General features: G+C 37.7%; 1 protein-coding gene across 2 annotated transcripts in view; it reads right to left on the reverse strand.

Annotated features, from left to right (window-relative positions):
- Positions 1-23,442, reverse strand: part of LOC131166098 (phosphatidate cytidylyltransferase 4, chloroplastic-like) — a 60,287-nt gene that overhangs the window by 13,134 nt on the left and 23,711 nt on the right. Inside the window, exon 6 of one of the 2 annotated variants that reach the window (XM_058124379.1) lies at positions 22,806-22,921. In XM_058124379.1, the coding sequence (XP_057980362.1) occupies positions 22,806-22,921 (116 nt within the window). Of the gene's footprint in view, positions 1-22,803; positions 22,922-23,442 lie in introns of those variants that run through there. The other variant, XM_058124380.1, reaches the window with a different exon arrangement.

Here is a 23,442-nt window from a genome sequence, read left to right on the forward strand (position 1 = left end):
CTTTTGTTGCTCTTCCTAAATTTGTTTCTGAAGACTTATATCATTTTGGGTGGAGGATTGCTATGGCTTTAAAGACACGCATGTTATAGGATAATGATACTTAGGAACTAGTACCTCTTCCGCTTGATAAGTTTGTGGTTGGTTGTTGTTAGGTGCATATTGTAAGTCAATCCTGATTGTTCTATGGCTCATTCGAAGGTCTGCCTTGTTGCTAAGAAATATACAGACACATTCTCCCTAGTCGCCAAAATTACCTCAATTCATATGTTCATTTCCTTAGCCACCATTTGTCACTAGCCTCTAATTAGTCAGACGTGAAGAAAGCCTTCCTACATCGTGATCTCTAATAGTTGGTCTATGGAGCAATCACCTAGGTTTGTTGCTTGGGGAGTCGGGATTTGAGTATCAACTCAAGAAATCATTTTATGGTCTAAAATAGTCTCCCAAAGCATAGTTTGGTCGATTCAATGCAGCAGTACTTGAGTGTGGTCTTCAGCGGTATGCAATAGATCACTCCATATTTTATCAGCACATTGCTTCTAGTAGGTGTTGTGCATGCAGATGATATTGTGATTGCTGTCAAGATATCTAATGCTTGAAGAATATTTTACCAATAAAACCAAAAATTATGAGTCATACGATGAAACTTTGAGAAAGCATGATTGAACAAAGAATAAGACTAGAAACGAGGATTTCAAAGAATCAATTTGGTTTTATGCATGGGGATCGACAACAGAAGCTATTTATCTTTTAAGAAAAATGGAAAAGTTTAGGGTAAAGAAAATGGACTTGTATATGGCTTTTATTAACCAAGAGAAAGCAAATGATAGAGTATCTAGGGAAGTCCTTTAGTGGGTGATGTAGGACAAGAAGAAAAACCTTAGGAAGATCCATATTGGAGACTACTTAAGAAGAATTGGATTGATAATTATTGGGTTTAATTAATACTTTACTATGTGTTTAGTATTAATTAGAATAGGATTATGTGTATTAGAGGTTGTTTTTAACATTTGTGTAAGGCAGGGGTATATTTGTATTGTAATGTAATTTTAGGGGTTTATGTCTAATTTCTTGTAAAGAGGCTTTCTTATAAACAGTGTGTGAAAGTCATGTTGTCGGCAGTTGTTGATGAATTTGAATTGAATTGAACGTGAGTTATACTGCTAGTATCTCCTCTCTCTTCTCTTCCCCTTCTTCTCTTCTCATTTCCCCATGGCTGCAAAACCTTGATGCTACCCCTGCATCATTTAGAAAAAATTCAGCCTCGAATTTTGAAATGTTGGAGGATCAAAATGGATAAGTTAACTTGGAATTTTCAAAATCCAATGCTTGAATGAGGCAAGAAATCATGTTCCATTGGCAGCACCATAGACTTGACTTGAGAATTAGCATCAATGAACTCATCAAGGATGACAAACTCTACAATAAGAATGTTTGAAGGACTTTGGAGGTCTTCAAACACTTCCATTGCCTTGCTTGTAGTGTCTTCAATTTAAGTAACATTGACATGCTCACTAACCTCAGATTCTTTGTCCCGGATAGTTCGTAGAGCAGGCTTCAAAATTATTTTCTTCCCATTGTAGTGGAAGACGTGTGTTCCCATGTCCTTGAGTTGCACCCAAATCATCCAACCAACAAGAACAAAGTAGTACATGGCCCATGTTCATGGGTATGATGTCACACCAAACATTATCAAAATAGTCACCCATTTGGATAGGAACTAAACATCTTTGACAAACAAGTATGGTAATGTTGCCAATCCAAGATATCTCATAAGGTAGTGGATGAGGTTCCAGATGAAGTTGCATATGAATGACTCCATTTCTAGAAACCACATTCATAGAACATCTTTCATCAATGATGAATTTGCATACATTTCCTCCAAACTTGAGAAATGCGTGGAAATGCTTGAAATTGTGCCCAAGGTATGATAAATGGCATTCCTTTGTCCAATAATTTGTCACCATGTTGTTCGATTTATGCATATATATGTTGCACTATATATATCACCAACAGCCCTTGACACAATTTCCCACAAGCCTTACTCCCAATTTCTCAAAAACTATCTTTAATTCACCTTGATATTGATTGTCCTACTGAAATGAAACAAATTCACAAAGAAAACTCACAAATACAGCGATGCAAACTGATTTGTTATTGCTGGCGGTGACAACTCCATGCTCTAAAGTGCAGATGGTACTATAATTCTTCAATTTCAAGTGTTTCATGTCAAATTATCGCACCTGCTTGCATTATGTTGTCAGTGATCAAAATATCATGCTGCATATCAAAATATCATGGATAAAACACCAATTTCTCGTAGCTGGGAACCAATTTCTCGCAATTCTGGCAGCAGGAGGAGAATCTAGCAGAATCCAACTCGCAGTCGCTGGCACAAGGGGCACAAGTCGTCAGCAACGACTTTTTGGGAAATTATTTTTGGGACGAAGGGAGATCAATAAATGGGGAATACAATAGTGTTGGTGGTGTGATGAGAAAAGCGCAGGAGGATAGGGCTTCCAAAGAGCCAACGGTTGGAGAAGTTTTGTCTTGCACGTGGGGTGTCCCTTGGTGGTCAAACGGCAATGAAAATTGGAGGGGAAGGGTTTCGGGGGGTTCTGTTTTCAATGGGATGGGTGGTGTAGCAGGAAGAGATCTGGGGGTTTTTTTTTTTTGAAAAATGGGACACGACTGGAATTTCTGAAAAAGTTCAGAAACAGCAGAACTGCTGCTTTTTTTGTTTTTTGGGACTGAAATTTCAGAAAAGAAATGATGAGATAAGAGAGTAACAAAGAAGGAGAGATTAATGGAGAGATTGGAAGATGAAGAATAAGAAGAAAAAAAGAAGAAGAAGATGGAAGATTGGAGGAATTGCTAGACAGAGACAGCAGCAAGTAGAGGAGACAGCAACAAAAATTCAGAAATTAGAGAGTTGAGAGAATTGTGGGAGAGAATTAAGAGAAGAAGAAGAAGAGAAGGAGAAGAGAATCAGATAAGAAGAAGAGGGTAGACTGCTGCTGGGCAGCAGGTGATTATGGACAGAACAGGAGATCAGAAACAGAGAAGAAAGAAAAAGAAAAGAAGGAAGAAGAAGAGGAGAGTGAAGGAGAATGGACATTGTGGTTGGGCTCTGATACCAAATGGTGCAGGGGTAGCATCAAGGTTCAACAGCCATGGAGAAATTAGAAGAGAGGAAGGTGAAGAGAGGAAATACCGGGGGCGGGGGGGGGGGGAGGGGGGTGGGGAACACATGTTCAAGTCAATTCAAATTCATCAACAACTGCCTACAACACGGCTTTCACAAACTATTTATAAGAAAGCCTCTTTACATGAAATTACACAAACCCCCAAAACTACATTACATTACAAATATACCCCTACTTTACACAAATATTACAACCCCCTTACACATAATCCTATTCTAATTAATACTAAACACATAGTAGACTACTAATTAAACCCAACAATTATCAATCCAATTCTTATTAAGTAGTCTCCAATATGGATCTTCCCAAGGTTATGCTTCTTGTCCTACATCAATGGGTCTTAGAAAAGAATGGGGTATTTATTAGATATATTGAGGTCATTAAGAATATGTGTGATCAAGTTATGACTAGCATTAGGATTGTAGGATAGGAATCTAGAGATTTTCCAATCAAAATAGGTGTACATCAAGGTTCTACTTTGAGTCCTTATCTTTTTACTTTAGTGATTGATGAACTCACGAGGAATATCCAAAATGAGATCCCTTGGTGTATGTTTTTGCAGATGATATTGTCTTAATTGATGAAAGTAGGAGTGGAGTAGAAACCAAGTTGGAACTTTGGAGAACCGCTTTAGAGTCTAAAGGTTTTCGAATAAGTAGGAATAAGACAAAATATATGAAATGTAATTTGAAATATAATTTTAGTAATGTAAGGAGTAGTGAAGAGAAGATTAAACTTGATAATTAAGAAATCAATAGCACATATAGATTTCAATATCTTGGATCTGTTATGCAAGCGGAAGGGAAAATAGAAGAGGATGTAATACGTAAAATTAAAGCAAGTTTGGTAAAATGGAGAAGAGTGTCAGACATGTTACGTGATCATAGAATACCCTTAAAATTAAAAGAAAAGTTCAATAAGATGGCTATAAGGTCAGCTATGCTTTATGGTTCAAAATGTTGGGCAACTAAGAAACAACATATACAAAAAGTAAAAGTGGCCAAAATACGAATGTTAAGGTGGATAAGTGGTATAACATTAAAAGATAAATTAAAAAACGAGCATAAATGCAATAATCTAGGCATAGCACCGGTCAAAGATAAGATAAGGGAGGAGTGACTTAGATGGTTTGGGAATTTGAAACACAAGCCTAGTAGTGCACCTATGAGGAGGAGTTAGCTATTGTTTCTAGCATGAAAAGGGATAGGTGTAGGCCTAAAATAACTTGGAACGAGGTAGTGAGTAAGGATTTAATAGCTTTTAATCTAGTAGAGGAACATACTCTCAATCGGGTGAATTGGCAAAAAAAGTATTCATGTAGCCAACCCCACCTAGTGGGACATAAGGCTTGTTATTGTAAACCAAAGATTTAGGACCATCAAAAAACTTCTTGGGTATATAAGTATTTAGATCTCAAATAGGAACCAATAGTCCCTAAGGAAGTATATGTTTGACCTTTTAAATGAGATTGGGATATTAAGATTGAAACCTATTGATATACCCATGGATCCTAACTTCAAGTTAGTGCCACATGAGTGATTTGTTGGCTGTCTTCTTGACCTTTTAGTTGAGATAATATTAAGATCGAAACATATTGACACACCCATGGATCCTAATCACATGTTAGTGCCACATGTGAGTGATTTGTTGGCTGACCTTGGCCAACACGAGATTTGTAGGAAAATTGAACCATCTCTCAGTTAATCAACAAGATATATCTTTCATAGCAAGTGTTGTGAGCCAATTTCTTGATTCTTTGAGAATAAGTTACTAGGATGCAATTATTCATGTCTTGACATACCTCAAAGGTGCACCTACGAAAACCCTCTTATATCAATATGGGGTCACTCCCATATTCAGGAATATAAAGATACAAATTGGGCTCAGTCACCTTGACACGAAAGATCCATAACAGGTACTTGATATCCTAGAGTAAGAAACAAACTACAGTTGCCCAGTTGAGTGTGGAGTCAGAGTCATGGCTCACAATACATGTGAACTTGTGTGGCTAAAGGACATGTCAAAATAACTTGATTTTTCAAATTCTCATCCTATAGAGTTGATGTGTGGTAATTAAGTTGCTATTCATATTGCCTCCAAACCATTCTTCCCAAGTGGAAAGAATACATTAAAGTTGATTGTAACTTTGTTTGGGAGAAGATTGTGCAGAAACTCATTACAATTACTCAGATGAAGTCTGAATTCGAACTTGCTAATTTATTCACTAAATCCTTGAGGGGTGCTCGTGTTAAATCCATTTGTAACAAGCTAGGAGCATATGATATCTACGTTCTAGCTTGAGTGGGAATGTTGCTGGTTACTGTAGTCCTTTAGCATTATGTTATCATAGTGTTAGTAAGAGTGAGTGAGTGCATTAATAAGGATATATTGGTCATTGTTGTGTACTTGGCATATATTATAAAATAGGGGGGATCTATCTATCATTATGACAAGGTCTTCCAATTTACCCAATACTTCCAACAATATGAATTGAATGCTTAATTCAAATTGACGTATTCCTTGTCTTATCTTTAAAGATTGAATATTTAAACTGCCATAACTATGAAGTGCAGAACATATTAATGATTTTATACGTGAACTCACAAGCTGCTCATTTTATGAATCATTCATACTCATGCTTATGAAAAACTGTCATAGATTCATGTGAATTATGCACCAAAAAAAGTGTTTGTTATACTTGTTAATCTAACGTATTATTGTATCGTGTATGTACTCTTTTTTTGTCTAGCGGCTCTGTGAGCCATGTTGTTTTGGCCAAGAGTCAATGTACTGACGGCACATGTCGTAGTTGATTTTGAGATAATGGATACCTAAATGGAACTCTTGGGGAGTGGATGTAGGTTATGTACGACCGAACCACTTTAAATTCATATACTCAACAAGGGCATTTTGGCGCAATCCTCTTGGTTTGTTATTGCTTCCACTATAAGTCCCTTTTGTGTGCCATTACTAGACCGATGCATATAGCTTACTTCTTTTGTTAGAAGAGAGAGGCAATTTTAGTATTATGTGGTTTAAGTGGGGGTATTTTTGTCTTTCAAGCTTTTCTACTATTAATGTATAACAAAACAGACATGGACCTGGACCTGGACCTGGACCTGAACGTAATGCTTCAGGAAATTGCCACCTCATTTTTCTCTCTTGCTTTCTTCTTTTCTTTTCTTCTCTTCTTCTCTTCTTTTCTTCTTCTCTCCTCCATCTGTAACTTTATAACATGGTTTCAGAGCATTAATCTCCTCCCAATCTGATTTATCTGAGTGGTTTTTCAAACACTCTGTTTTTCGTTTTTTTTTTTCCCTAATCTTCCTTTAATCAGCTATCAAATCTGATTTTCTGGTTGGTTCAAGAGTCATTTAAGGATACATTTCATCTTGGTTTGGCTGTGCAGCATCCTTGGTAGGATGCTATGCATGTTTGTGGCAATTTGATGCTGTGAAGTGAGTTATACTCTCTTTCAGGAATACTGCTGTTGCTGTTATGCTGTTTTATAGCATCATGATGTTGTCTGTTCGTCATTGATTGCCATCAACCTTGTATCAATTGCTGGTTTTGATTGGTGTTCAATGACTACTTTCTGTTCTTGCTGGCACTCAAGTGCCTGCTGTGCTGCCATGTTGCTTATCAAGTACCAGCAGTACTTCTTGTGGTTTTCCCACTTCAACATGGTCCAATAATTCCTAGTAGGGTACCGCAACCTCAGTTTTGTGGTCAAAGCAGCTCTTTGAAGTTCTGTAGTTCTGCTTTTGTGTGTGCTGTGAGATTTCACATTGTTGCAGTGTGGTTCATTCCCAATACTGGTGTGGTGTGCACTTATTGTAGTGTTTTGAGGGTGATTTTGATCACCTCTACGGAGACAGCTTCGATTGATACTGTTACATATAGATCATAGCCATCAAATTGATTGGATCCTCGAACTACCCATTGTGGTCTCAGGGAGTGCATGTCTGTACTAACATGAAAGGGAAGTCGTAAGTATTTTCTGCATTCTCCTGTGTCTCCAGACTCCAAGGATTATGAAGATTGGACAAAAGAGATGGCATATTGCTCATGTGGTCATGGAATAGCAAGGAGCCAAGATTGTAGCAAATGTGATGTTTCATAGAACAGCCAAGGCTGTATGGGATAGTCTCTGTGAAACCTTCTCACAAGATATTTCCTTCTTTTTTTTCTTTTTTGATAAACAGAGAAATCCTCTCTTCACATCAAAAATTAAAATAATTATAAATTTCAGTCTGAGTGCAAGCCAAACTCAATGCAATAGAGCCACCCAATCCCGCCACATGTCTTCCAAAGAGAAGTGAAAAATCCATTTGCTGACACCCACAGTGATGAAAGTCACTCTACTACAAAGCAAGTAATTAGACATACCCACTCCTTTGAAAATTCTAGCATTTCTTTCCATCCAAACACGCCAAATAATAGCCATAATAGAGCACCACCATAAAGCTTTTCTTTCCTTTCCTTTACCAAAGCCTCTAAAAGTGATGGTACAAAACGCCTTCAATGTGGAAAGACGAACCCAGTTCTCCCAAAATTTACCAAATAATCTTTCCAAATAGCCTTCATGTAAAGAAAATTAAGAAACAAATATGCACAAGTGATGCAGGGGCAGCATCAAGGTTCTGCAGCCATGGGAGAACTTAGAAGAAATAGAAAAGAGGAAGGAAAAGGAAGGGAGGAGAGAGGAGATACTGAGGAGAACTCACGTTCAATTCCAATTCACATTCATCAAGAACTGCCTACGACATGGCTTTCACGCACTATTTATAAGAAAGCCTCTTAACATGAAATTACACATAAACCCCAAAAACTACATTACATTACAAACATACCCCTACTTTACACAAATATTACAAACAACCCCCAAATACACATAATCCTATACTAACTAATACTAAACACGCATAATAAACTACGAACTTAACCCCACAATTCCTTAACCCAACTCTTCTTAATTATTTTCCAGCAAGGATCTTCCCATGGTCTTGCTTCTTGTGCTACATCAACTCTCCCCCAATTAGAAAAAATTCGGCCTCAAATTTTGAAATGTTGGAGAATCAAACTTGGATTCTTTGAAAGCCAGTGCTTGAGTGATACAAGAAACCACAATCCTTTGGCAGCATCATAGTCTTGAATTGAGAGTGAGCATCAATAAGCACATCGGGAAAAACAAACTCACAATTGGAATGTCTGAAGGACTTTGCATGTCTTCAAACGCATTCATTTTCTTCCCTGTATTGTCTTCAAGTTGAGTAATTATGACTGATTCTTTGTCTTGGTTCATTGGTAGAGTGGACGTCAAAACGATTTTCTTCCCATTACATGGCCAATCTTTAAAGGTAGGATATCACACCAAACAGTAACAAATATTCACCCATTTGGATGGGAACCAAACATCTTTCACAAACATGTACAATAGAGTTATCAACCTAAGATATCACATAAGGCTTTGGGTGGGGTTCTGGATGAAGCTGCATCTGAGTGACAACCACATTAACTGGGCATTTTCCATCAATGATGATTTTGCAAACCTTTTCTCCACATTTGAGAAAGGTGTTGAAAAGCTTGAAATTGCACCCAAAGCTTGACAAACGACATTTCATCTTCCTATAATTTGTCACCATGTTGCTGAATTATGCATATACATATGCTGCAGCTATATATCACAACCCTTTGACACAATTTCCCACAAGCCTTACTCCCAATTTCTCAAAAATTATATATAATCCACCTTGATATTGATTATCCTGCTGAAATGAAACAAATTCACAAAGAAACTCACAAATTACAGCAAAAAAAAAAAAAGCTTGATTTTTTTATGCTAGCAGTGACAATTTCCAGGGTTTCATGCCAATTTATCGTGCTTGCTTGCAATGAAGTATCTCTACAATTAAAATATCTCCTTGCAGCTCAAAATATTGCAAAGAAAATCAAAAATATCATGGCGGGGGAATTTCTCGCGAGACTGGAAACGAGGACATTCTGGCAAACACTTTCACTCACAGATGCCGGCGAATAGGGTGCATGGGCCAACTGCAATGGTGCTCCAGCAATGAATTTTCGGGCGAAGGTAGATAAGGGGGTGGGGAATACAGTGGTGATGGCTGTATGTCAAAAGAACTGCAGCAACAGTGGATTTTGAAGGGGTCGGCGACTGGAGAAGTTTGGTCGACATGTGGAGCCACACAAATGGTCGGGCGTTGATGAAATTTTGAGGGGAAGGGTTTCCCCGGGGGGGGGGGGGGGGGGGGGGTTCTGTTTGTGGTGGTGGGGCGGTGGTTGCTAGAAAGTGGTGTTCAAGATTTGGGGACAACTGAAATTTCTGAAAAGTTTAGAAACTGCCTTTTCGTGGTTTTTCTTTTAATACTGAAATTTAGAAAGAGAGAGAGAGAGAGAGAGAGTTAAGAAACTGAAGGAGAGAAGAAGAAGATGGGAGGTTGGAGGAGTTGCTGGACAGAAACTACCAAGAGACAGCCATAGAATTCAAAAATGAAAAAGAGAGTTGAGAGAGTTATGGGAGAGAAGAAGAAGATGGAAGGTTGGAGGAGTTGCTGGACAGAAACTACCAAGAAACAGCCACAGAAATCAGAAATGAAAAAGAAAGTTGAGAGAGTTATGGGAGAGAATAAAGAGAAGAAGAGAAACAGAGAAGAAGCAGAGGGCAAAAGGCTGCAGGGCAGCAAAGGATTAGGGACAGAACAGGAGATCAGAAACAGAGAAGAAAGAAGAAGAAGAAGAGAAGGAAGAAGAGAAAAGTGAGGGAGAATGGGTGGACAGAAATGGAAGAATGGAGATCGTGGTTGGTCTCTGATACCAAATGATGCAGGTGCAGGATCAAGGTTCTGCAGCCATGGGAAAATTTAGAAGAAATAGAAGGAAGGAAAGGGAAGGGAGGAGAGAGGAGATACTGGGGGGAACTCACGTTCAATTCCAATTCACATTCATCAATAACTGCCTACAACATGGCTTCCACACACTATTTATAAGAGAAAGGCTCTTTACATGAAATTACACACAAAACCCTAAAACTACATTATATTACAAGCATACCCCTACTTTACACAAATATTACAAACCCCCAAAAACTCAAAACCTATACTAATTAATACTAAACACACATAATAAACTACTAACTTACCCCACAATTCCTTAACCCAACTCTTAATTATTTTCCAGCAAGGATCTTCCAAAGGTCTTGCTGCTTGTCCTACATCAACAACTCTCCCCACTCCCCAATCAAAGGACACAAATATCCTGTGACAGGGCTTTATAAGTTTTCTGCATTAGAGTCACAAATCAAATAACAGAAAAGGATTTACAAGGGAATTCCCCAGAAGTATCTAAGCTCCAAAAGCTTTTGTCCTTTCCCTATTGAATATGAAAAGAATCGAGCATCCTAATCAAAAGGGCCAATTCATTAATCTCTCCCTCATTAAGATTTCTCTCGAAATGGAAATTCCATGAATGCCTTTCTCCTTGCAAAAGAAGAAAAGTAGAAATAGGGGTAATCATGAACATTTAATAAACGAAAAAGAGGGAATTTAATAGACAAAGGGCATGGGCATTTCCCCCACCCAAAGGTCTTCCCAAAAATGAATTTGCCCCCCATTACACACTAAATACTGCACTTTAGGAAGTAATCATAAATATGAGATACAAACTTCCAAGGACTTAAATAAGTAAATATAATTTCCCACTTGAGCATCCCACCTATTTTGTAGTATTCCAAATTTACTTTGAATTACCTTATGCCAAAGAGAATTAGATTCTAAAGGAAATCCCATAACCATTTTCCCACCAAAGAGATGTTTTTGGACACCAAACTACCCAAACCCAAGCCTCCCTCCATTTTGGGCCTATAGAGTTTCCCACCCTATAAGATGATATCTACTTCCCTCTTCCCCACTCAACCATAAGAAATCCCTCATTAGCTTCTCCAGCCTCAATGCCATTCTCCTAAGGATTCTAAAAAGAGAAAGGTAATACAAAGGTATAAAAGATGAACCAGCATGAATGACGATAATATAGAACCCATTAGAGCAAAGAACACTCCTTACCAACCCTCCAATCTCCAAACTATTCCTTCATATATAGTCCTAGGAGGAGTTAAAATTTGGATTACCACTTAAGGGAACACCAAGATACGTGATAGGCCATATCAAAACAGCACACCCCACTAGCCTAACAAAAGGATCCACATTAATACCAAGACTCACTAGACAACTCTTTAGAAAAAATAAATTTTCAGCCCAAACTCTCTTAAATATCTGTAATATAGTCAGCAAGTTAAAAAAGCATTCCTCATTGTTTGTTAGGAAGAGGATAGTATTATCTGCAAACTGAAGATGCAAAATGGTACAATCCTCATTACATAATCCCCTTCACCAACCCTCTATCTACACCTCTCTCAATCATTCTATTCAAACCATCCACCACAATAGTAAAAAGAAAGGGAGAGAGGGGATCACCTTATCTTAGACCACTAGACACAGGAAACCAAGACTTTGCCTCACCATTAACTAAGATATAAAAGGCCAAAAAAGATAAACACCTCTAATCCATTTCCTCCACCTCAAACCAAAACCTTTTCTAGCCATAACCTTATCAAAAACAAACTCCACTCACCCAATCATATGCTTTTTCAAAGTCCAATTTCAATGCAAGCCCCCCCCTCTTCTTCCTTCGAACAGCATCCTTAACCACCTCAAGAGCTATCAGAGAAGCATCTAGGATTTGTCTATTACCTAAAAAAGCACACTGAAAAATAGAGATAGTGTCCTACAAAACAATAGCTAATCTTCTAGATAGCACCTTAGCCAAGATCTTATAAAATCTAGTAGCTAAACTAATAGGTGTAAAGTCCTTAACAGCACCTTCTTTTTTGGGCACCAAGGTGATAAAAGTAGAATTCATACTCCTCCATACAACTCCATTATCAAAGAATTTCAATAGAAACTTTAAGAATGTCAAACTTTAAGAATGTCTCCCTTCAAAATCTCCCAACTATCTTAAAAGAAAGCCATCATAAAGTCATCTAGTCTAGGAGCCTTTTCTCCATTCATCTCAAAATCAATCTTCTGGTCTCCTCTTCCTAAAAAGGTATCTCTGAATAAGTAGCCTTATTAGCTAATATAGGACACCAACCCAACCCCTCAACCATGATCTTCCATCATCATCCTCATGAAAGAGGTTCCTCTAGAAATCCATAATCAAACTCTCAATATGAACAAGATTCTTCATAATCTCTCCCCTATCATCCTCAAGTTCTTCAATAAGATTCCTTCCTTTCCTACCAATTGCCACCTTATGAAAGAGTCTAGAATTACAATCCCCATATTTGACCCAACTCATTCAAGATTTCTATCTCCAACTTATCTATTCCCTAAAGACAACTTGTTCAAACTCATTGGACAATTGGGCTTGCCTACAAACAACATCCTCAGAAAGAGGCCCCTCCTCAACCAATCTATCAATCGCACCCATTTCCTCAAGAATACCTTGCTTTTTTCTAGAACAAATGCCACCAAAAACCTCCAAATTCCAACTTTTAAATTTTTCTTTCAAACACCTCAATCTTTTCATAAAACAGAAGCCTTCCCAACATTCCACAATGCACTCTTCCCACCAAAATCAAGATGGGTTAACCACATATTTTCAAATCTAAACAGAGTAGGACCCCATTTAATAGGATAAGTTCAAGAACCAAGATACATTGGTTAGAAAAAACTCTAGGAAGTACTTCTTGAATAAGAGTGGGAAAAATTTCTTCCCCGCAACTTCTAGAATAGAATTTGTATGCATTGTTAAGGCATCTCCCAACAGCACAATTAGTGGTAAACAGAAACCTATCAATTATAGTAGCCACTAATTTATTTCACTCAGCAAACCAAGTGAATTGGGCATTCGAGAGTGCAATATCTCTCAGATCACACTCGCTAATAAATGTATCAAAACCCATCATATTAGAGGTATGGCATTAAAATCACCCCTAAAATTCATAGGAGGAACACAACCCATAGACTGCGACTAAGTCATCCCACGAAACACCCCTCAAAAAGGGGATATCCGGGCCATAAACCTAGGTAAACCACCATTGGCCCTTTCCTTTAACATCCAAGAAAACAAACACAGAAAAGGGACCAATAAGGATATCCATTTTACTAGCAAACCCGGTATCCTAAAGGATCACAATACCCCCCCAAGGAGCCCAAGGAAGCTAATCTAACCCAATCTTTGAAACTAGACTCCCAAATACTCCTAACAAAAAAACCATCCACCACCTCTAATTTGGATTCTTGAATCATAACATCTATGGTAACCTTAACAATGATCACTTTAATCTAACGGCATTTGCTAAGGCAGCCCAGACCCTTAACATTCCAATTCAAGATCTTCATTCTATTACCTTAATCCCCCCAAACCCACTTACTAGTCCTGCCCTCCACAGTTAATACCAGAAGCTAATATTTGCTATTCTTTCTCCACTCTCTTCTTTTTCCTTTCATAGGTTCTAGGGGAAACAACAACCTTGACAGCCTGGCCTAAAGGGTTAACAACAGAACACCCCATCCTATCTAGAAGCTCCATAGGGTCTCTGCTGTCCCTCTCATTTCGTAGTGGATCAAGAGCTAAAGTCCCTCCTATAAGATCTAATTCTCTTTGGCGAAAAAGGTAATTACCTTCAATATAATCAACCACCAGTATAGGTAAGATACCTTTGCCATAATTAATTAACCTATTGCAAGTAATACAAGTATCAAACCCAGAATTAAGACCAGTCCCAAAATGAAAAATAAATTGGCTTCAAGAGGAATTATTTGCAGGAATTTCTTTAGCCAAAGCTTCCCCATCAAAAGATTACCTGGACCTATAAAGAAGTTTGAAAAAATCTTACCTGATTGTTCAGGATAGAAGACCCACTAAAAGTCTCTGCCTCCTTCAAAGGTGCCTCCTGCTTCAAGTTTTCACTTCTGATAACATCCATACAATTATTGTTATCCTCAAGACCCCCCAAGGTTTCCAAATCTTTCAGCTGAGAAGAAGTCAAACAAACATCCTGGAATTCCCAAATCTGCTCCAGAAACAGATTATTATCTTCTTCATCCCAACTTCCAATTCAGTATCAAATTCTGGCAGCTTGCTTCTCTGTTTTCCATAAGAAGATTGTTCTGTATTTTCCACAATTTTCTGAAAGAACCCAATCTTTCTTTCAAGGTCTTTATTATCTGCATTTTCTGGATATTGTTCTGCAACTACAGCTCCATCATAACTACTCTTGAAATTTGAAAGTTAGCCGTAGAAGTACCTACCTTAACTCTCAGTGCTGGCTGTGATTCTCCCTTGCTGGTCAACAGGTCACAAAAAACCCAGCTAGTTATTTTCTTCCTTTCCCCTCAATTTTCTAGCATCTCCCTTTCTCCCTTCAAGATTCCTGAAGTCTTGGGCATATTATCAACAGATTTTCCTTTCTTTTCTTTCAATACTGTTTGTGACTCTCTTAAACTGATCAAAAAATTGCACTCATCCATCTTCACACAGTCTTCCTCCCCCTTCTAATTCTATAGCATCTCCACTCCCCTTAACTGGTACCTTCTGCAATCTCTTTATCTCCATCTCATCTGGATGTATCACTCCCATGCCCCCCATAGTTGAGCCAGATCCCTTATTCGGTTCTGGGTTTTTCTTAGAAATAAACTTCTCTTTTTTCCACCCAAGCTAGAACCACTGATCCAGCCCATTTAAAATCTCTTGGGCCTACTGGAAAAGCAGGCTTCAAACAAGGCCTCCAGACCCAAACCATGCAACATACAATTTATTTTCCACTTCCACTATCTTCAGCCCAACTTTCAGTCCAGTAATTGTAGGAGGGATTTTTTCAAAAATTGAATGAAATTTAGGACTATTTAATGCCTGAAAATCTCTCCCACGAATATGCTCTTTCAAAATTCAAGCTTTTGCCTTTCTGAATTTTCCAACTAGAGTCGCCAGAACTTCCCCATCTCCGATAAGTACAGCTCCATTTTTTTCACCATCTCCACATAGCTAGGCTCATTAGGTAGCCCATTATACACAAGGCTCTTCTGTTCTCTCTTCTCTATGTCTATGAAAGCACACTTCCTACATGACGAGCACAAAAATTTCTGATTGTTCAACTGCATTTTGTCTTCATCTCCTTTCAACGAATTCCAGAAGATCCACCAACCTGATGCTTCCTTGCCCTCTGGGATTCTCAATGAAAATCTGCCCCCAGAATGTAGCAATTTCTCAACAACAATCATCTGTCTAGAAAGGTTTGACACAAAATGAATGATCAACGATCCTCCTAACTTATATGAAAAGTTCTTCAAATATTACCAAAGTAGGTCCATTAATGAGTATGATAGCACTCGAAGGGCATGTGGGAGGAACTTGACATCTATCAACCACTTAGGTCAGAGTTCAGAAATTGAAGTGATTAAGAGGTAAAGGGTTCAGACATTGAGATGATTAAGAGGTAAAGGGCACAGTTCTTGGCCACCAAGTTTTTGGCTGGCTTGAGTCCAAAACTTCAATCCATTTCGTGATCAAATTCTTGTTGTTGAATCCATACCGTCTATGAATGAAGCATATGCTAGAATCCAATGGATCACCCAATATAGTTCTCAATCTTATTTTTAGACTTCTTCTTGTGATAGCTCGTCCATGGTTAGCACAATGATTATCTGTGGTCGAGAAGTGTTGGAAGACAAGGATGACATTTGATTGCGGTCATGCCAAGGATAGTCTATCAGAACAAGGAGTTCGTGGGGGCAATTCTCGCATTTGCACACATTGTAGCAAGGACAATCATATTACTAATCTCCACAAGAAGCCTACTTGGGCCAATAAGTCTCTTTCCGAGGATGATTCTACAGTTCTTTTTCTTCCTTTTTCTCTTCATAACAAAAGAAGTTTATTAAGACAAAGATGAGAAAGAACACAACTTAAGAGAGGATAAGAAATCCTCATAGCTAGAAAAGAAAAAAATAAAGAAAAGAAAATAAATAAAAGAAAATAAAGAAAATAAAACCAACTCTAAAACTGAGAAACACTAAATAAGAAACCCCCACTTCAATCCCTCCCCAAGATAATTGATAGAACTCTGTAAATTTGCCAATTTCCTCCACCATTCTTCATTTTTCTTTTAGTGCCATCCAAACAAACTTCATTACCTATAGGATCAACCAAAGCTCGTGTTCATCTTATCCAATAAATTTTGAGCTTTTAGATCTTGCACTAACCTCTTCCACAAGGGTAGGGGAATTCTATTACTCCCAAATAAATCATTACCCAGACCCCCCTCCTCAAATAAGGAAATGACCTTCAAACCTTCCAACGGAAAAGGAGGCCCATAAGAAAGGTCCCAAGAAATTTCAAAGAATTGAAATCACGACAAATTTATCGTTGAATTCATCCAACAATAATCCACTATCACAGGCAAACTCAATGCCATTGTCCAACATGTTACCCCATTTTCTTTCCTTTTCAATTTGATTTTTCCCTTTGTTCGTCTCTATGGCTAACTGAGAGCTGTATTGAAATTACTCAACAACCCCCCCCCCCAAAAAAAAAATCTCCTTTAAAAAAATTCGCATCCCAATTGGTTTGAGTACGAACAATTATTAACAAGATGTCCCTTCTTAACTAGTATGTCCCGCCCTCTAATCGAAGCTTATAAACCTTCATATCAACCTTATTACATCCCTTTACATCCTTACTACCCCCAAATGAATGAACCTCCTTTGACCATAATCCATTACTAATCAATTCTGACCACGCCCTTCAATAGAAATCTCTTGCTCCACATGAGTTACTCCACCCTCATCATCCTCCACAAGAGGTTCTTTCACCAACCCAACAGAAGAAGTATCCCCAGCTAGTCCACTACCCTTACCTCCTTTCTCTTAAGTAAGACACATCTTCCCATCCTTAGAAGCCTTCTAGGTATATGCTTGAACTTCAATGCCCCCTCTCAAGCTCTTATTACACATCTTACATGACTTTAATTAGATCCTTTTGAACTCCAAAGTTAATGCAAGGAATTTGGGCCCATTCACTTGAATGGATCAACTGGTCTTCTTTCCTTTCCAAAACCTAACCCAGATCCAAACCAACTCCAACCTAGCTTTGGGCTTGGTTACAAAATTAGCCCATATGCGAAACAATAACATCCTAGACTTGGCTTGTTTATAAAATTGGCTAAAACTTGAACCCACTATCTCGCATACGTACAAAACAACCACTAGACATCTAGGCCCACTCCATCTAACTTCATTGCCCTAACTTCCACTTGAGAAACTCTGGCCGCCTCAAGTGAAACCATACTACATCCACCGCCACCACTACACACACGGGATCACCAACAAAAGATAGAGGTATAGGTTTCTCAATCTACATCACATTCCGCCACCAATCACACAACTTCTTACCCCCTTCCTTCAAGACCTTGCCACTTCATCCTCCTCACCCTAGGTTATTGATTATGGTGCTTCCTCCCATATGACGTCCTAATGTATTTCAATCCATAAAAAACCTACTACTTTACACTCCAAGGTTACTGCTGTCGATGGTATGGTTACACTGGTCTCTAGTTGTGGAAATATTATTTTGTTTCCTTTTATTCCTCTTTCTTCTATGTTATATCTTATATGTGCCTAAATTTTCCTTAAACCTATTATAAGTTAGTCAATTAACTAAATCTCTTAAATGTTTTGTGACCTCTTCCCTTCTCATTGTATTATTCAAGAGCTCTAGACAAAAAAAAGCATTGGCGGAGGACTTGAGAATGATGGTCTGTATTATTTCAATTATGGTGGTAATAGATACAGTTCTTGTCATACGACTTTTTCAATTTCTACCCACGGTGTTTTCTCAGTATCAATGGCATGCTCATTAGAGTCATCCATCGCTTCAAAAACAACAAGTTTTCTCCTATGTTCAATCTAATTTCTCATTTTGAGTATTTTACGTGCCAATTAGGAAAGCATGCCAAGACGTCTTCTTTTTCTAAAGTTGGATCTCTTAGTATATCATTGTTTTATATTATTCATTCAAATATTTAGGGTCCATGTAGAGTTAAGAATTTGACTAGTTATATAAACTGTATGTCCTTTTTGGATGATTTTTCATTTATGACCTAGATCTATTTGTTAAAATTCAGGTCTGAATTTCTTAATGAATTTACCCAACTCAACAATGAAATAAGACCCAATTTCACATTAGTATTAAAATTTTTTGATCTCATAATGCACTTAAATATTTTCACAATGAGCTACAATCTTTTCGCTTGGCCAAAGGAATTATTCGTCAGACATCATGTGTACATACCCCTCAAAGAGTAGCTAAAAGGAAAAATAGACATTTTCTTGATATAAGATGGTCACTTTTTCATATGCATGTTCCTAAAATCCTTTGGACTAATGCACATCTAACAATTTATTTTTTGTTTAATAGAATGCCCTCCAATGTTCTAGGGAGGGGCAAATTCCCTTCTATTATGTACCCAAAAACCTTCATGTTCTTTGTTGTGCATCATGTCACTAGTGTTCCACATACAAGTCAAGACAAGTTCTCTCCTCGTGTTGTTAAATGTTTCTTCGTTGGTTATTTGAGAATGCATAAAGCATATAAATGTTATGATCCCCACATCCACAAAAATATGTTAATGCAGACGTTACCTTTTTTAGGAATAGTGTTGGGTCCACCTTGGATGAATATATTTTGAGCCCACCAATGATTTCTGGCTCACCCTCATCATTGACCCTTCCATCCCTACCATTATCCCTTTATAGAAAACTTATACTCCTCAGAATCCATAATTTATTGATCCAAAGAAACAATTGAAGGTTTATGAATGACAAAAAGCACACTAACATCACTACCACCATGCAGCCGCCTCTTCTTCCCTTCACTATATCAACTTCTAGTTCTAGAATCCATCCCAACATGAATTGGATTTTCCAATTGCACAAAGCAAAGGTACCCGAACATGTTCTTAGTAGTCATTAGTTGCTTATCCTATTGCTCATTTTGTTTCAGTTCTTCAGCTTCCTAGTCACATGTGCTCTTTTGCCTGCCAACATCCTCTATCTCTATCCCTTCCTCACATTTTGAAGCACTTGCTAACCTTAGGAAAAATCATGCAATGGATGTATAGTGTGGATGCCATGACCACTTGGGGGACATGGGATTCAATGGATCTTTCTCATCCTAGTAAGGAGTTGGTAGGCGTCCTTGAATCTACATCATCAAATATCTTCCTGATGACTCTATTGAAGGTTTAGGCCTGATTGATTGCCAAGGGGTACACTCAATTACTCAAACATATGGTATTGATTATTTGCAAACCTTTTCTCCTATTACTAGATTAAATTTTGTTCATTTATTGATCTCATTGGCATCTAATTTTGATGGACTCTTATACCAATTGGATGTGAAGAATGCCTCCTTCTTGTATAGAGATTTGTGGAAGAGGTATATGAGGAGCAACCTCCTAGGTATATTGCTTAGGGGGAGGATGGAAAGGACCATAAGGTATGTAGGTTGCATAAGGCCATTTATGACCTTAAGCAGTCTCTTTAAGCACAATTTGTCAAATTTAGTAAGGTGATCTCTGCATTTGGTTTTATTCAGTGCTACTCTTATCATTCTATCTTCGTCCACTAGGTGTGGCACTTTTAGTATTTTATGTAGATGACATCATCATCACTAACAATGGCCAAAGTGTAATTGTGGATGTCAAGTTTGGTTTTATTCAGTGCTACTCTAATCATTTTGTCTTCGTCCACTAGGTGTGGTACTTCTAGTATTTTATGTCGATGATGTCATCACTAACAATGACCAAAGTGTAATTGCAGATGTCAAGCAATGGCTTTTCAAGATAATTTTCTAATCAAGAACTTGGGTGCTCTGCTTTACTTTATAGGTATTGAGATTGTACGGTGTAAGAAAGGGTTGAATCTATCTCAATGTAAATATACCTTATACTTCCTCAATTATACCAATATGTTGAGAGCTAAACCAATCGATACTCATATGGAACCCAATTTGAAGTTGTCCAGTCATGTTGGACCAAACTTCTAAGACAAACATCAATATAGGCAGTTGGTTGGAAAGTATCTATTGATTGTCAGTAAACCTGACATATCCTTTGCTGTGGGGGAGTGGCAAGTCAGCTTATATGGAAAATCCCAAACCACATTAGGTGCTGTTTGTTCAATTCTAAGGTATCTCAAAGCATCTCCTGGTGGGATGTTTTATATAAAAATGTAGAAACTATGAGATCATGGGATACTCTAATGCAAATTGAGCTAGCTTGGTTGATAATTGAAGGTCTAGTAGTGAATACTGAACATTTGTGGGAGGTAATCTTGTTACTTGGCATAGGAAAAAAACAAATTACTACAAGAATATCTAATATTAGAGCAAAAATTGAGAAGCTCAAAAATATAGAGCGCTATGGTCATATTGTGAGTGAGCTTATGTGGTTAATGTCTCTACGTCAAATACAAGATTCTTGGTTAAGAAATCCATAGATGGTGCAAAGTTAGAGATGGAGGCAAGAAGAAGAAAATAAGAAAGAAAGAGAAAGGAGAAGGTGGCAGTTTCCCAGAGTTATGTTCAGCTCCAAGTCTGCCCTTTTATATATTAATAATAAAAAAGCTTGAACGACAAAAAACCTACTTACACCACATAAAATACTAAAATAACCTATTTCTTCCAACACTCCCCCTCAAGCTAGAGGTGTAAAAATATCACCTAACCCTAACCTGTTTGGCTGTTACTACCACTAGAGAGGGCAGGCTTAAATAAAGCCTTCACAAAAACATTGTGCAGGTGATCCATAGATTTCACAAATGGAGTCCTTACGACCTTCTTCAACAAAGCTTTCCTCACAAAATGACAGTCAACTTCAATGCGCTTTCCTCACATGAAACACTAGGTTGCTAGCAATATAAATGGCAGCTTGATCATCAAAAAACATATCTATGGGCTTCTCAACCAAGAATTCCATCTCTAACATAAGAGACTTCAACCACATAAGCTCACCCATAGTATGACACATAGCTTGATATTTGGCTTCAGCATTAGATCTAGCTACAGTAGTTTGTTTCTTGCTACGCCAAGTAAAAGGATTAACTACCCCAAATGTACAGTATCCAGTAGTAGACCTTCGATCATCAATTGAGCCAGCCCAATCTGCATTAGAGCATCCCATGATCTCAACAGCTACTGTTACATTTATACATCAAACCTCTACTAGGATAGCCTTTAAGATACCTTAGAATCCTACAAACAGCATCCCAGTGTGGTCGTTTCGGATTTTCCATAAATTGACTCACCACCCGAACAGCAAAGGATATGTCAGGTCTAGTGACAGTCAGGTAGATCAACTTGCCAACCAACTGCCTATATCGATGTCTATCTTCAAAGTCTGTTCCAACATCCCAGTGTTTGATGAAAACAAAGCACATTGAAGCTGATTGTCATTTTGTGAGGGATGCTATGTGAATCTGTGGATCAGTTAGCAATGTTTTCACAAAGGCTTCATTTAAGCATGCCTTGTCCGATGGTTGTAATAAGCTAGGGTTATTTGAGGGGGAGTGTCAGAAGAGATAAGCTATTTTAGTAATTATGTGGAGTAAGTTTTTTTTATTAATATATAAAAATGGCAGACCTGGAACAGAATGTAATGCTCCAGGAAACTACCGCCTCTTTTCTCTCTTCTTTTCTTCTCTTCTTCTTTCCTTTTCTTCTTTTCTTCTTCTATCCTCCATCTTTACATCTTTATTAATATCATTCTTCTTTATTTTCCTAAATGAATAAAATGGAGATCAGACTACCAACCTCAATTATGAGTTTTTCCTGGCTCTACAGATGTTCTTTTCTGATTTTTCCTTATTTTTCCTGATTTTCTCAATTTTTTATCATAATTTTTCCTCTCCTCTTCTTTCTCACTAGATAAAGTTGCTGGAAGCAACAAACAGATAAGGTTGCTCTAAGATACATAAGCAGGTACCTTGAGTGTGCTGCCAGGTATCTATTTCCTGATTTCCTGAGTGTCGACTACTTCCCCTTTATATGACCCCCAAAACTTGGTGTATTCTATTTTTGACCTGCTTCCTCTTATTAGATATCCATCTAATCCATCCACAATTAAACTGTAATTATACTCTCACAAGAACGAACTATGGAACTACTTATTAATTCTTTCTTAAAACTAAAATATACACATGCTTAGCGTAAATTAGTCCATGCTTAAGAAGACATACATAACCACACACAAAGAAATGCAAACTTAATTATGTTTAAGGTAAGTTAAGTGCATTTTAATCATGTTTAAGGTAAGCTTAGTGCTAGGGTCATCACATGTGCAATGATACATTAAAAAGATACAACATAAGAACCAAACTACCAGAAGCACCATAAAAAGATCAGCAGAAAAATGTTCTTCTAAGTACCAGAAGAGAAGTAACTGATGCTTCTACATCCATAAAAGGACATACCATCAAAATGCAATTTCATATCTTATCAGACAATCAACCAGTTAGAAATGATTACCATGTCCAGGAATAAGGGACCCGGAGTCCTTAACACCTGCATCACGTTTGATCATTGACTCAGTGAGATCACCAAAAAGAGAACCAAAGAAATGTAGAAACCCGAAAGCAACCGCACTGACAACCATCCAAGAAAATATTGTCAATACATTTGAAGAAAATTCAAAAAAAAAAAAAAAAAAAGGCAAATCAAAAAATGTATAAAAAGATTATGCGTAGATGTAGTAAAGTCTGCACTTAGTAAAATACATAAGATGATTATCGTGTTACGTTTAAGTGTTCCTAGTCTCTTGGGTTCTCTATTAGTCTATCTACTTATGCATTATTTATGGATGTCTTTATTGGATGTCCCCCAGGACACAAACATGCATATTGTAAATATAATATTACTGTAAAAAGTAGAAGCGAGCATTGGACACGACACATACATGTAATCGATGAATCAACAAAAAATAAATCAATAGGGATATAAAGAAACTAAAACAACAGCAAGATGGCACTAGTCATGATACCCTCTGCATCAGAAAACAATTTCCAAGAATGATATCCTTCATTAGAATTCTTGGGGCTTACCAACATGTATACCACTTAATAATGGGCAGTAATTGCACCACCCCCTCCTTGGAAATCCAACTTGC

Source organism: Malania oleifera, chromosome 10, assembly GCF_029873635.1.
Source record: "Malania oleifera isolate guangnan ecotype guangnan chromosome 10, ASM2987363v1, whole genome shotgun sequence".
Lineage (NCBI taxonomy): Eukaryota > Viridiplantae > Streptophyta > Magnoliopsida > Santalales > Ximeniaceae > Malania > Malania oleifera.